Source organism: Haliotis rufescens, unplaced genomic scaffold (assembly GCF_023055435.1).
Source record: "Haliotis rufescens isolate VD_foot unplaced genomic scaffold, xgHalRufe1.0.p SCAF_2, whole genome shotgun sequence".
NCBI lineage: Eukaryota > Metazoa > Mollusca > Gastropoda > Lepetellida > Haliotidae > Haliotis > Haliotis rufescens.
The window spans coordinates 6312991-6327713 of record NW_025963890.1 but is presented as its reverse complement, the minus strand read 5'-3'; the positions used below and the strand labels follow the sequence as shown (position 1 = coordinate 6327713).

Below are 14723 nucleotides of genomic sequence, written 5' to 3'. Positions count from 1 at the left end.
AATAATAATAATTATAATAATAATAATTATTCTTCGGTTTCGATTCAAGGATTTATGATGATGATGATTATGGAAAGAGTTTTGTCGCTTTTATTTACCTTTCGAGTCTATGTAGAAAGGTGTATTTCTTGTCAGCTATGCTTTTGACAGAGCAGATATGTTATTACGAATGATAGACCGTAACCAGAAAAGTACCCCGATAGTAGGGAAAAATGGACGAGGAAGAATTATATATATTAGCCTAGAGAGGCTTCGATGATAGGGGATGGGGACGTCCAAGATGCACACTAACAATATTTTTGACATACAGTAAACTACTTTTATAACGAACACGCTTATAATGAACAGACGGATATAACGAACTGAATTTTTCCCGACCGTTTGCTGTACATATGCTGTATATATATTTATAACGAACTAAAATTACTGGTCCCTTTGAGTTCGTTGTAAGCAGTTTAGTGTATTAACTGTATCTGATACTGGGATTCCCCACCACTTAGCTGGAATGTTATCAGCCACACTGCTTGAGATACCGGGCACCCACTACCGCAGATCAAACACCTCGAACTAGAAGCAAGGTACCAGTTTTTGTCCAACTATTACATTTTGTTACGAAAGGAAACATGACCCCCAGGCTATGTAATGTGTGTGAGGGACAGGCCCGGCCGCACCTTGTTCTTATTTCCGATCACTTGTTGTTTGTTTGTTGTTTAACGCCGCACTCAGCAATACCCCAGCTTTTTGACGGCGGTCTGTAAATAATCGAGTCTGAACAAGAAAATCCAGTGATTGATATCATGACCATCGATCCACGTAATTGGGATACGATAACATGCATCAACCAAGTCAGCGAGCCTGACCACCCGATCCCGTTAGTCGCCTCTTACGACAAGCATAGTCGCCTTTTACGGCAAGCATGGGTTGCTGAAGACCAATTCTTACCCGGATCTTCACGGGCCAGTATCATATGTACAGCTGTTACTGTCTCGACCTTTGAACATTCCATTAATGATCAGGAAAGCATGCGAGAATATTTCCCAAAACATGTACGCAAAGTAATCTTATTTTGGGGAAAATACCAAACAATGAAATTTTAAACTGTTTTGTTGAAGTGTTATATCTATAAGTGTAGGGTAATATATGTAATCATCAATGTCTTTTATTATTCTGATCGAACATTTACATACTGGTTTTAGGACCCCTAAGAATGAGCATAAAGTCTGGCAGTTGCCAATGACTTTGTTTTTGTTGGAAACAAAAAATCTCTGTTATTTTGTTGCATTGTAGGTGAGGTGAAATGGCGTTTAACGTCGCGTCCAAGATTATTGCACTTATATAGCGACGTGCATGTACGTGTATGTGTGTGGCTGCTTGTACTAGTCCGGACTGATGCCGATTTATAGTGCTAGCTCACTGAGATACCATGCCGCAGTTTAACATGAATACCCCACTCAGACACAGTATAGTGACTCCGAGCCGACCAGTCCTTGTTTTAGCCCCTTAATGCCGAGCGCCAGACCGGGTAACAACAAGTACCATCTTATAACGTCTTTGACACGGTCGTGGATTGAACCCCCGACCTTCCGCTCTCCGGGCGGACGCTCTACCATGAGACCACGGAGGTGGTCTTGTTGCATTGTACCTGCAGCTAAATCCAAATGTCCTGCATTTGAAACCACACTGCTCACTGGTCACCTTCATGTTAGTGATTATGATGTGCCTGCACGGCAGACAGGGTCGCCAAACACTTGGGATATGTCATTGTCAGAATCATTTCAAGAAGGGCGCTATGAGTTGTTAAGGAAACAAAAATGGCGGTTTCCGTTAGATATATCAAAAGCTTCAAATCGGTGATCAGTTTAATTGCTTAGCCTCTGATCTGCTTCGTGTGACGTATGTGTGTAGAAATTACACGAAAACCTTTATATTCATGTGACTATATGCTTTGTCGAATTCATTTCACGTTAGAGAAAACAAAGGAAAAATTAAATGCTTTTTGGTAGTATTTAGAGTAAAAGGTTAGAACCACTTTGTATACTCATAGAACTAGAAAACGTAATGACTTATGACAATATGACTTATTTATTAAAGCAAGAAATCTTCATCAAGTAAACTTATACAACATGTACACATTTATGAATTGTAATTGGAATATTTGACATGGCATATGTAACACTCATCAGGTACTACGAATACATATCCGATACACTCGACCTCGTTAATCCGGACGGTACCGTTCTAAGCTAAATCGTATGGATTTACAAACTCTGGATATGAAGTAATGTCCACTTAGAGCTTCACTGTATCCAAAAGATGTCCAACATTACATGCAGTCATATATTCCTTCAGATGGTATAGTGAGTATGGTGGAACGCGGCTTGAACAGTTTTCCAGTTCTATCACGGTGTTTCAGCTTCATATGGGAGAAATAACAGAAGTATTGTAGGTCCTAGACGTTAACCACTTTCGTTTGAACCCACGATCATAGGTTTCTGGCACGCCCAAGGGACGCAACTCTGATCGGTGATTTGGAGAGTCTCATATGACTGGGAGACCCGTGCCCCCTTAACAGATTACTGGTCCACGAGGACAGTGAGTGAGTGAGTGAGTATGGTTTTCCGCCGCTTTTAGCAATATTCCAGCAATATCACGGCGGGGGACACCAAAAATGAACTTCACACATTGTACCCAGGAATCGAACCCGGGTCTTCGGCGTAAAGAGCGAACGCTTTAACCACTTGGCTACCCCACCGCTCCTTACGAGGACAGAGTAGGATGAGTATGTTTGGTTTAACACAGCATTGAACAGCTTTTGAATGGGAGGAAAGTCCAGATCGTCAGTGCAGTGAATACAGCTGAAGCTAACAAAACACCCCTGGACATTATACAGATGGAGTCGACAGTTCTTCGGTGACATGGTCATCCTTGACTATGCCACCTGCTGATGAAGCCCCAGGGGCAGCATCATCACCCACAACGGTTGGATCCTCTACAGGGGGATACTGATGACCCACTTCGTCCAGGTAACTCTTCAGCTGTTCCACAAACGCAAAGCCTACATTGTCGTCCTGCACAGAGCACCTGGGAACGGGATACAAAATGAGACGGATTTGCTAACACGCCAAAGGGTGACTTTAATGCCGCTTTTAACACACGAAAACATATTACATGACATACCAACTGCAGACAATTAATAAATAAGAAAAATATTTACAAACATCAAATGCCAAGTGAATACTATCAGTAAGCAATACTATAATCATTAGATTATAAGTAGCTGACTGAAATTGACCGTATTGATTAATTAATCTACCAGATCAGGAGATTAATGTATGTGCAGACTGAATTATTTATGTATTCCTGAGCAGATGTTCCACCCTACTATGTAAAGCTGTGATATTCCTTTGTATAATAGTACATATTATTTCTAATAGCGGAGTAATTTCATGACATAAATAAGAAATGAATGGTGTGCGACACAAGAGCGGGATGGGTAATTTGAAGTGAATCTGCTACAGTGAGTCCAGAATGTATTACTTAGCAGAATATGTTTCACAAATTGAGATCGAATCCAAATTTATGTCCTAATTAGTGATGATAGTAGTTGTTCGCAAAAAGATGACGTAACCTTCCCGAGCGGTGGCACACGTCACAAACACATGCAAAGGCAAGTCAATTGATCATGTATCCAACAGTAGGTAATAAAGCATTATAATATCTTGCCTGTCTACATGGGCCAGTTATTAAGAAATATCTGTGAAATCAAAAGGTAGAAATCACCCCAAGAGCATCTTCCCGAGGCAAAGGATTTAACTGACTATAAAAGTCCAGTTACCACCCTTGCCGATCTAGGCAGGAATAATGGAGTTACAATTTGACTGAACTAACGAGTCTATGTCTAGTCCAATCAAAATCGCGTAACGAAATCGACATCCGGTTAATAAACAACATAATGACTGCCGTGCAGATTTCGGTGGACTGCAGGACTTGCATAGCACGCGTGCCGTTACTTGGGCGCCGACAGATATTTTCCTTATTAATCACTATAAAAGTTCTGATGTTTGCGAGACAAGTAAAAATTTCCTGTTCCAATAGATATCAATCATCGTGCGGGATGAATATGTAACAAGTCCAGTGGAGATGGGTTTGTGGATTTAAACATCACAGCATCTGTGTCCCACACTAATATAGATTTGTTGATCAGCAGATACTACTTACCATTCGGCTGTAGTATTTCTGCACCAGTCCTGTACCTCAGTGAGTCCAAGCTCGCCAAGGCATTTGTCTAGTTCCTTGAAGAACTCTATATCTGACTGGTATCTCGTCTTGGCTTGCAGTACCATCTATAAGTATACGGTAAAACGTATGCATGTGATACGCTGTGATACATCTCACCTGTATGTTGACATTTCAAATATTGACTGAATTTGTATATAATTTTTATTGTCTGTAGAATAACCTTTTTTGGCAGCCTCATGTTTGGTATTAAAGAAAAATCACTGAAAAGACCAGGGCCTTTACTATTCTAGAACGCAGATCAAGTAGCTCCTATGCATATCGCCCATATTAGTGATGTAATGAAGCTGTTAATTCAAGGTTACCGTATTCGACGTAATAAGCGCCTAGGGCGCTCCCAAAATTGGAAATAGGGGGCTCTTATTAGAATATTATTATAGTGAGAGAAAAAACAGTTGAAAGACCGTAAATTTCGTGGTTTATGCTGACAGCCTTAAATGATACAAAAGAAAAGTCGGTGCGTGTTATACACGACAGATATATTTTCCAGAATGTAATTGCCCATAATTAAGGGTGCATAAAACACACGAAGGCGTATCATACACTAATAAAAATGTCTTGTGTACATTGATAAATCGGAAGGGGTGCTATTTGGGATTGTTCACTAGCCAATATATTAACAAATATCGCCTTGGGCGCTTATTAGAGCGGAGCGCTTATTACGTCGAATACGGTAATTCTGTTAGTCTCACCAAATATTTCAGGAATGGTAGCACAATTGCAATTATAATAAAGAATGACCACACACGATCATTCGAACATTTTGGTTTTGAAAAATATATTTTCTTACCTCAAGCATTTTGCGTTCTGGTGTTGGGTAGAAACGCGTGTCCTCTTCAATGTTGTTAATCTGCGGTGTAGGAAGATCGAGACGATGGACAAGGGCCTTTTCCATGCCGACCTGCTCGACCAGACTCATCATGAAGGCAACAGACAGCGGCTCCAGGTCACCTGTGTAACCCAATGTTGAATGTCAGAAGAACGTACACCTCTAGCCCTTTTAACTTTTTTTTATCATTATAGTATTGCAAATGGTGCAGATCCCGTAGGGGATTGTAGGTGTCAACTTGGTTTGTCAAGTTTACAATGCAAGGTAAGAAGGTTGTGTTTAACGCCGCCATGATCAATATTTCTGTTACATCACAGCGTGGAAGCCAACTGTTGCAGGGAAACCTGAAGCGGTGAACGTCTCAGACGTCAAGCAAACGATCACAGGTACGTTGATGAAATACCAAGGCTCATAGTCGGGGCGAATCTGGGCATACAATCCCTTCAAACGAACGCAACTCTGCACAGCCTAAGATCATTCCCTGAACATTTAGGATACATTGGTGTTTTCTATCATATTTACAGACATTTGTTTACTCTTGACAAGTGGCGGTCGGGTAGCCTAGTGGTTAAAGCGTTCGCTCGTCACGCCGAAGACCCGGGTTCGATTCCCGACATGGGTACAATGTGTGAAGCCCATTTCTGGTGTCCCCCGCCGTGATATTGCTGGAATATTGCTAAAAGCGGTGTAAAACATACTCACTCACTCACTACTCTTGACAACTCTAAGGAAACGACATTAAATATTAATTAATAACACACCCAAAACGCCATCTCACCTTTAGGGATTATCCAGTCCTCGTTTAAAGCTGCTCTCAGCCAGGTACAGAAACTATCATCTCTCGTCTTGTGTTTCTCCATCCTGTAGCATATACATTCAACCACAATGATGATTGCACATTTCTTTAATATATAATTTATATATGTTTGCACAAGAACACGCCACAAAGTTGCAATACATCTTCCTATGAAAGCATAAATTACACAGTCAAGTGACATGCACTTAAGCTGACTTACAATGAACGTCCTTGCATTTCAGCCATTTCAGATCAGTTACCATCTTCATATGAGCTTTGTTACCTAAATTCCCCGAGGTTTTGGGAAGTTACTGTTGACCTTTACCACCAGGACTCAGTGTACCTTGCTGGCTGTGATAAGCATTTAGGAATCTTAAACTAAGAGGAAGCGAACTGATACCATGTTTTCAGTTCTTGCATGACAAGCTCCTCGATGTCATTCCTTCCAACCTTCCTCAGTGCCATAGTGAGATTCCTGACACCCATATCTTGTCTGTATCTGCAGTTTTCTCGCCACAGTATCAACATCTGACATACAAAATAAACAATGCCTTGCATGATCCAAATTGTGAGTGAGTTGGGTTTAACGCCGCTTTTAACAGTATTCTAGTCATATCACGGCGTGTCTGCTTAATGTGGGAGGAAAGCCCGAAGTGATGCAGGTCTCAGACGTTTACCACTTCGGTGAAACCCACGAGCACGGGTATGGTGCTGACAAACCTAGAAACATAATCGGGGCGAACCGGGATTCGAACCCACAATCATCGGTTTCTGGCGTGCCCAAGGGACGCAACTCTGCAAAGCGAATCGCGGAGCCTTAGACGACTGGGCCACCCGTGCCCCTCATGATCCAAATAAATGTTGTTAGGATGTATCTCTGAAATGTCATCAACACAAACAGAACCTGAACATTTGTATATGTCTTCTCTAATCTTTAAATGATTGTCGAAAGATCGTTATCTGTCTCGTCCAGTTAAAACGGTTATTGACTAATATGTTAAAGCCTTATGGCCTATATTTCCAGCTAGTGTAACCTACAAGTTAAACACAATACAACAAAACAGTTAACCTTGTATCCATTCACTTACCCACTCTCTCTATAAGTGAGTGACTGTTGTTTTACGCCGCTTTTAGCAATATTCCAGCAATATTACGGCGGGGGACACCATTCATGGGCCCCACACATTGTACCCATGTCGGGAATCGAAACCGGGTCTTGGGCGAACGCTTTAACCACAAGGCTACCAGACCGCCCCTCTCTCTTTAAAGATGATGCATCAAAAAGATTTTTGTACCTTCAACTTCTTGTCTCCCTTGACCTCATCAGAGTTATCAATAATACTCTTCGCCAGACCCAGGTGAATTCCAAGCTTGTACCATTCACCAGTCAGTTCTTTGGCTATTTTCTCCAGAAAATTATCACTGGTAAAACCTTTAAAGAAAATTTGAAGCTTTTCATGACACCAATAAAGAAAAACTCGAAACAAAGCATATAATTTTCTTCTCTGCTTTGTTTTGCAATATATCGCATAATGTCCTTATATTTAGAATTTTGTCACATGTATTTAATATTATGATTATGGAAAGACCTTTGACGTATTTTTTCAATACATCTTTTCTTACAGTGACTATTGGTATATCATTCAAATGAGCAAACTCCATCAAAACTTGAATTAGAAAAAAACAAGCATCACAGATAGCTTTTCTAACAGCCTTACATGTAGTGCAAATGTCATACAGACAAGCCATTACAGGTATATTGGCAGACAGTTTTACTCAGTATTAGTGACATTACCCTTAAAACTGCTGTCATGTTTGGCATCTTTCAGAGACTTCTTCTTCTTGCCATCATACCCATCTAAGTAAAGAGTAACTTGTCCGAACTTCTCATCTTTGGCATTATCAATACGTTGATCCCGCTTCTTCGTAATATCCACGAAGGCTTCGCTGCTGTCAGACGTAAGTCTGTGTAGTGGAAATATCTGAACATTGTCATCTTTTCTTTTTGGGTGAAATTCCAATAATGGTCCTGTTAAACATTCTGCTGCTCCTGAGATAGAAAACTTGAACCCAGTTTTGGGGATTATATCATGCTCATTTCTTCCCTGTGTTGGGTAACTGGGCTTCTGGTCATCAAACCCTTCTGTTTTCCAGAATGTGACACGCTTATCTGCATCTTTCATTGTACATTCAACTAGAGTTTCATAACTGTCAATTTCATTAGCTCTGAGCATGACCACAAAGGAGACTTTACATTTCCTTTTCTTGGCTTTATCATATAATACTGCTGCTGCCTTCTTAACCTCTGTCTCCTGTTTCCTTGTCTGTTTAAGCTGCTTTTGTCTTGCTTTACCTTTAGTGCTGCTGCCCTCTACAGAACTGCGTCCAGATGGGGTTTGGGAAAAACGACCTTGACTGCTTCTAGGAGATATCATAGCTTCTTGTTTTCTGGGTATTTTCTGTGAATGTATGGATAGTTTCGACTTCACACTGTCAACAGATTTGTCACTCTTAGCTATGGAAATCTGGCTGCCCTTTAATGATGACTTAGTGACGTGGTTATTGGAAGTTATGGCTTTGTTTGACGATTCTTTCTCTTTTCCAGATCCAAGACTACTCAAGCTGCCCATACGAGAATCAACATGCTTGTTTCCACCAGGAAATTCTGGTTTTCCTACTTGCATCTCCTCCAAACCTGATCTTGGTTTGACTACAGATGTTGTACTCCCATGTAGAGGGGAACGAGTTCCTGACATTAAATGGTAACTGTCGGTATCCTTTGGTACTTCCTCACTCCCAACAGACTTTCCAGAATGGGGTGTTTCCGCAGGTGGTTTCTCTTCCTCGTCTGAAGCAGCTTTAGGTCGCACCTGTCCCTCAGTACCATCTGTTTCTTTCTGCTTCTCTAGACTGGCCACTGACTTCATGCTTGTGGTATCAGTATCATTTTCTTTTGCTCCTATCGTTCCTACATCTTCAGATCTTCTTGAAGGTTCTTTCATATCTGTATCATTTTCCTGCTTCTCTAGACTGGCCACTGACTTTATGCTTGAGGTATCAGTATCATTTTCTTTAGCTCCTATCGTTCCTACATCTTCAGATCTTCTTGAGGGTTCTTTCATATCTGTATCATTTTCCTGCTTCTCTAGACCGGCCACTGACTTCATGCTTGTGGTATCAGTATCATTTTCTTTTGCTCCTATCGTTCCTACATCTTCGGATCTTCTTGAAGCTGCTTTCATATCTGTATCATTTTCCTGCTTCTCTGGACTGGCCACTGACTTTATGCTTGTGGTATCAGTATCATTTTCTTTTGCTCCTATCGTTCCTACATCTTCGGATCTTCTTGAAGGTTCTTTCATATCTGTATCATTTTCCTGATTCTTGCTATTTGTATCTAAGTCGGACATTTGCCTAGTGTTATCACCTACGTCTTGTTCTTGCTCGTTAGTATCAGTCTTTGTCTTCTCTGGCTCTTCGGTGCTCGATGCCTCCTTCGGAATAGCAGTATCCACAAAAGCTTCCTCCATGTTGTTCCGGTCAGCTGGGTTTTCTGTGTCTGATTCATCACCTTTCTTTTCTTCACCTTCATCTTTTGCTGCATCATCCAAACATTCGTTTCTTTCCTCTTCCACAATCGAGGAACCAGTTCCCTTTGAATTGTCTCCCTCAGCTGATGATTTTCCCTGTTGGCTTTCATTTGGTGGATCATGTGTGGCACCTTCATTAGGTGTCCCAGTCTCAGTCTGTGTATCAGGGATGTCCAATTGGTTTTCATCCCTCCCACTCGTGCTGGGAGACTCATCTTCTAGTTTGCTTTGCGGTCTGGTGCTTGTATCAATAACTTCGTTAGGACCATCTCTTACGACTGGTGATTCTTTAGGATGATGGCTTACAACTGGGTCAGATCTCGGTTGTTTTGTGGACACCATTCCATAGCTGTTAAAATAGGTTTGTTATATACTCTTCCAATTACAAAAAAACTATTCCACAATATAAATATTTACATATTGCATCATCAGTAAAATGAAAACCCGTAACAACTAAAGTCTCAAGATCTGGTATTGAAAACAGAGTTATGGAGAGAAAACGTGGATGCCATCGCCAAACCACGAAACGTTCATTTGAGAGCAAAGTAATGGGCCTACCAATTTGTTCAGGTATATATTTACAATATATGTGTCTTTCTCCTAGAACTAAACTTTTTGGGCAATTTTACCTGAATTAGGAGGGTAATATACAAGCAATTGGGAGAGTTGCAAGAAAATTATGTATACTTGTAAAAGTTTTATTCTTGTGCAGTCATGGATGAAAGGTCAAATGCCTCCCATATCACCCGTACCTCAGTCGAAATATCGATAATAGTTTTTTCACTGACTTACCTACAAAAATGTGTTGCCTTGAACATGACCTTTCCCTGCGTCACTTTAGGATTAACACAGACAATTTCCCACAGTGACAGCTCTGATTCATCTTCCTCTTTGTCTCGTCTGTTCAGCACATAAAGGTCCCCGCCGTCTCCCATGTAGTCACGTGGAAGAGGTAACGTGACTGTGACGTCATTCTGAGGCTGTTCCTTGCGTGTGTGATTAACGTCGTAGAAGTTGGACACGGATGCGACCTCAATTGTCTCCAATCCCAGGTCCTCGTTGTCATAGGCAGGTCGTGGGATAAGCTGCACAAAATACCCCAAACTATTAATTCATGCAGCCATGGATTGGTTTGGCCAAACGATTCATGAAAAAGAAAGAGTGTATATGATTAATCTTCTACATATTACATGCTACATTTTATCTCGACTGATTTTCTTGTAGTTGCTGGCCATATTTTGTATCTTTGTTGACAAGTGAAAATCTGTAACATTTGAGCACCATGGTAACCTACCTCCAGTGATAAACTTCCTTTGTCTGAGAAAGATTTTGAAGGAATATCAAATTTGATGAAATCGTCGACTTCGGAAACAAACTGTCCTCCTCGGGATCCCACGTTGAAGTATTCCACTCTTGGTCGGGTCACCAGCAAAAAGGCGTTGATTTCCTTCAGGTCGATGTCCACACTGCAAATCCACTGGTTCTAGATCATCAAATAACAACATCATAGGTAGTTATTGCTTCCTGGTCATTGCTTCAGTTCAGCCATAGTGTTGTACGCCGTCGTATGGCACGAGTACTTCTATGCCGCGTCAGGCAACAAAGAAACGCTTCCTATTCTTTGGATGAAATCCATAAATAGGTCATGGGCCAGTGACCATGATTAGATTGTGTGGTGAGAAATAAGACCATTGTCAATAAGAAACCATCAGAAAAAAACAACTAGTCAAACATAACTGATATATCTTTTAGTAATTTTGTTTTCTTTGTGTCCATTATTCCTTCACATATAGCTTTAGGTTAGTCCATAGACAAGGAATCAAAAAATCTAAATTGGAAGCTCAAACATATTTTTGATAGAAGGATATGTCTCTTAATAACATATTATTGCTATACTCATACCGAGTTCTTGAGACGCTCGTAGTCAGTAAGCTCTTCACTGTCTTCCCTCAGGGTATGTTTCATGTTTGTTTTGATGTGCACTTCTTCGTACGGCTCCGGTTTGTCATACATTGGGATGTACACTTTGACCTTGCCCTTGAACTGTGACCCGGATATCCGGAATTCGAAAGTGTCGCTGATGAGAAGTTCTGACTTAATGGGCCCCAGAAATCTAAGGCTGTACTCTGGCCTAACTCGTCTACAAAGAAAGCAGACTGGTGACTTGGAAAACAACTTAGGCGTTTGCACTGCTAGACCAATGCTATCAAGGTCCGTGCGACTGTTATCTATCAATGTTGTGCGTTGAACGGTGATGTACCTGTAAAAAAAATAAATAGTCTTCAGTATTGTTATCAAAGAAAACGCGGCAAACCTCTTTCCATGGTCATAACAAAATCTCGGCTGAAGGTAAAGTCCATTGTACGATTCCGACTATATCATGAACTTGTGTTTATGAATTGCTATCAAATAGTGATGATACCATGTGTTTGCGAAAAGGGGAGCGTATACTGCCCCACCAGTGGCACCCGTCACAAACAAATGGAAAGGAAGTCCTAGCGAGAGAACGATTTAATGGGGGACACAACGGTAAGTGTTTTTTGCATCTTCCCAAGGCAAGAGAGTTAACTGACTTTAAAAGTCCAGTTTCCACCCTTGCCGAACTAAGCTTGAATTACTGGGCTCGATCGTAGCGCCACCAGTGGCTATTACCAGTTATGTCCCTTCTAAGCCTCTCCTATGGACCAATCAGATTCCACCTCTCGTATCACTTGCGTTTGCTTCACAGAAAATGGTGTCGCCCAGTCAGGACGATCAGATCGATAATCAAGATCTATATTGTGATAGAAACTGGTCTTACATCGCGAAATGCATCAAATCACGTGAGCACCTTGATTAAAAACATGAAAAGATTTGGAAAATATCTGTTGACAACGAGTTGGCGGTGCACATGCTTTGCAAATACTGCAATCGACCGAAATCTGCACGACAGTTGACGAACCGGATTTCGATTTCGGTGCGCGAGTTTGATTGGACTATGCATAGACTCGTTAGTCCAGCCAAAATGTAACTCCATAATACCAGCCTAGTTCGGCAAGGGTGGAAACTGGACTTTTATAGTCAGGTAACTCTTTTGCCTCGGGGAGATGGTGTATTTGAAGAAATGATTGTAGTAATAGTATCAAGGTAATGTTTATTTGTTTGTTTGTTTGTTGTTTCAGCTATATGGCGGCGGTCTGTCATAATCTAGTCTGGACCAGACAATCCAATGATTGACATCATAAACATCGATCTACGCAATTGGGATACGATGAAATGCATCAAGCAAGCCAGCGAGCCTGACCACCCGATCCCGTTAGTCGCCTAATACGACAGACATAGTCATCTTTTACGGCCTATATTATAATGCAACAAATACTATTCACTAGAATAAGACGTGGGTGTGTTTGCTGTGACAGTACAGGTTGCGGTTCAGGTACTTTCGTGGTAGTTTGTGCAGGTATACGTACTCATGCTTTATGGCTGCAGTTATCTCCCTTGACCTTTTCATGAGTGAAGCCATCTGTGGTGTCCTGCTGATGGACTCCGGCGACACACGGTCCTGTCATGGAAGGAAGACATGTTTTTAATGGTTAATATCTAATGATATTGAATGTTGATTCATATATTTGTGTAATTTCAATACTTTATATAAGAAAGTACTTCTACTACCAATGCGTTTATCTCAACTTGACCCACCATAGGCAAACCATAAAACCCCATATCTGGTGGAGGGGACTGTAAAATCTCGGATAATGGATAATCAACACATTTACCAGTACCTCGGACATGTGTCTGTTATCTATGTTACATCTTAAACATATGTAGTTTTAAAATAGGCTGTTCCACGCGAGTTACGACTGACTGATATATCATCGCGAGTATATCAGAAGAAAGGGCTTGTCATAAGATAATTATATTTACACTTTTAGCAAAGACAAGACTAACTACATGTTTGAAAGGCTACAAAACATTAAAATATAAGTTAAACACTGAGACATTAACCCTGAAATCACAAAGAGACAGGGCTCACAATTATTAGCATCAAGTGTGAAGAAAGTTTAAACGCGATGCAGTTCTGAGACATGTTCCACATAAACCTAATCAGCGAGTACATGTATCTGGAATTCGTTCGATCTCACAATCAATATCTGCAAGGCGAATTGCTGCGTCTCCGATGACTTGACCAAATGTGCCCTCTGAAGTATTTTCGGGGGCACGGGGGGCCCAGTCGTCTAAAGAGCCGCGATTCGCAGTGCAGATATTGATTGTGAGACCGAACGAATACCAGATAAAGGAATGATTGTGGGTTCGCCCCGATTGTGTTTCTAGGTTTATCAGCACCATACCCGTGCTCGTGGGATTCACCGAAGTATTAAACGTCTGAGACCTGAGGCTTTCCTCCCACATTAAGCTGACACGCCGTGATAAAATTGGAATACTGTTAAAAGCGGCGTTAAATCCAACTCACTCACTCACTCACATTACACATTAGTGTAAGCTAATGTCGTTGTTCATCTTGAGAATACCTTGTCCTTTAGTGCACCGTCCGCTCCGCAAAATACCAGAATATCAGCTGTTGCAAAATGGTTTCCGTTGACAGCAAAATGCAAGGGGGTTCTCCCAGCCTGTAATGAATGAAAAGTTAATACAACCCATTTTCTGTCTGAACTACCCGTATGATTTTAAACATGCTATAATTCAGATATTATCGTATTGATCCTAACTGGCAGATATTAGGGTGTTTGTAGTAGCTTCATACCGAATCTCTAGTGTCTATTCTTGCTCCGTGTGCCAGTAGTTGCTTCACACTGTCCATGTCACCATGGGCGGATTCAAAATGCAACGCAGTTCTCTTCAGCTGTAAAATAAATACCCCGTTTGTGATTGGAATGTCATAAGACGTTGATACGAATTGGCGATAATAATAGAAGCGAGAAAAGCCATTTCATTATCATCAAAAAGTCCATTGTTCGATTCCGACTATATCATTAACATGTGTTCGCGGAAAAGTGAACGTTTCCTGACCCAACCGGCGCACTCGTAACAAACACATGCAAAGGAAAGTCAATTGTTTACCTGAAAAAAGGGAAATGTATGGTTCAAGTAAAAATGGGAAATTGCATCAGACATCATTTTGATCACTAATGCGTTAAATGTGGAAATGCCATCCACCTGTCTGTGCACGTTTGAAGCTTTACTTGGGCCTTGAGTGTTAACCCTGATCAAACTA

General features: G+C 41.1%; 1 protein-coding gene across 2 annotated transcripts in view; it reads right to left on the bottom strand.

Annotated features, from left to right (window-relative positions):
• Positions 1 to 2059: 2059 nt before the first annotated feature.
• Positions 2060 to 14723, bottom strand: part of LOC124147945 — a 67957-nt gene continuing 55293 nt past the window's right edge. For both annotated transcript variants that reach the window (XM_048399543.1, XM_046518803.2), the window contains exons 4-16: positions 14253 to 14351; positions 14020 to 14118; positions 12961 to 13052; positions 11414 to 11771; positions 10806 to 10994; positions 10304 to 10596; positions 7717 to 9860; positions 7217 to 7353; positions 6322 to 6449; positions 5904 to 5986; positions 5087 to 5247; positions 4219 to 4343; positions 2060 to 3081 (exon numbers count right to left, since the gene is read on the bottom strand). In XM_048399543.1, the coding sequence (XP_048255500.1) occupies positions 2883 to 3081; positions 4219 to 4343; positions 5087 to 5247; positions 5904 to 5986; positions 6322 to 6449; positions 7217 to 7353; positions 7717 to 9860; positions 10304 to 10596; positions 10806 to 10994; positions 11414 to 11771; positions 12961 to 13052; positions 14020 to 14118; positions 14253 to 14351 (4107 nt within the window). In that variant the 3' untranslated portion in view covers positions 2060 to 2882. The remainder of the gene's footprint in view (positions 3082 to 4218; positions 4344 to 5086; positions 5248 to 5903; positions 5987 to 6321; positions 6450 to 7216; positions 7354 to 7716; positions 9861 to 10303; positions 10597 to 10805; positions 10995 to 11413; positions 11772 to 12960; positions 13053 to 14019; positions 14119 to 14252; positions 14352 to 14723) is intronic.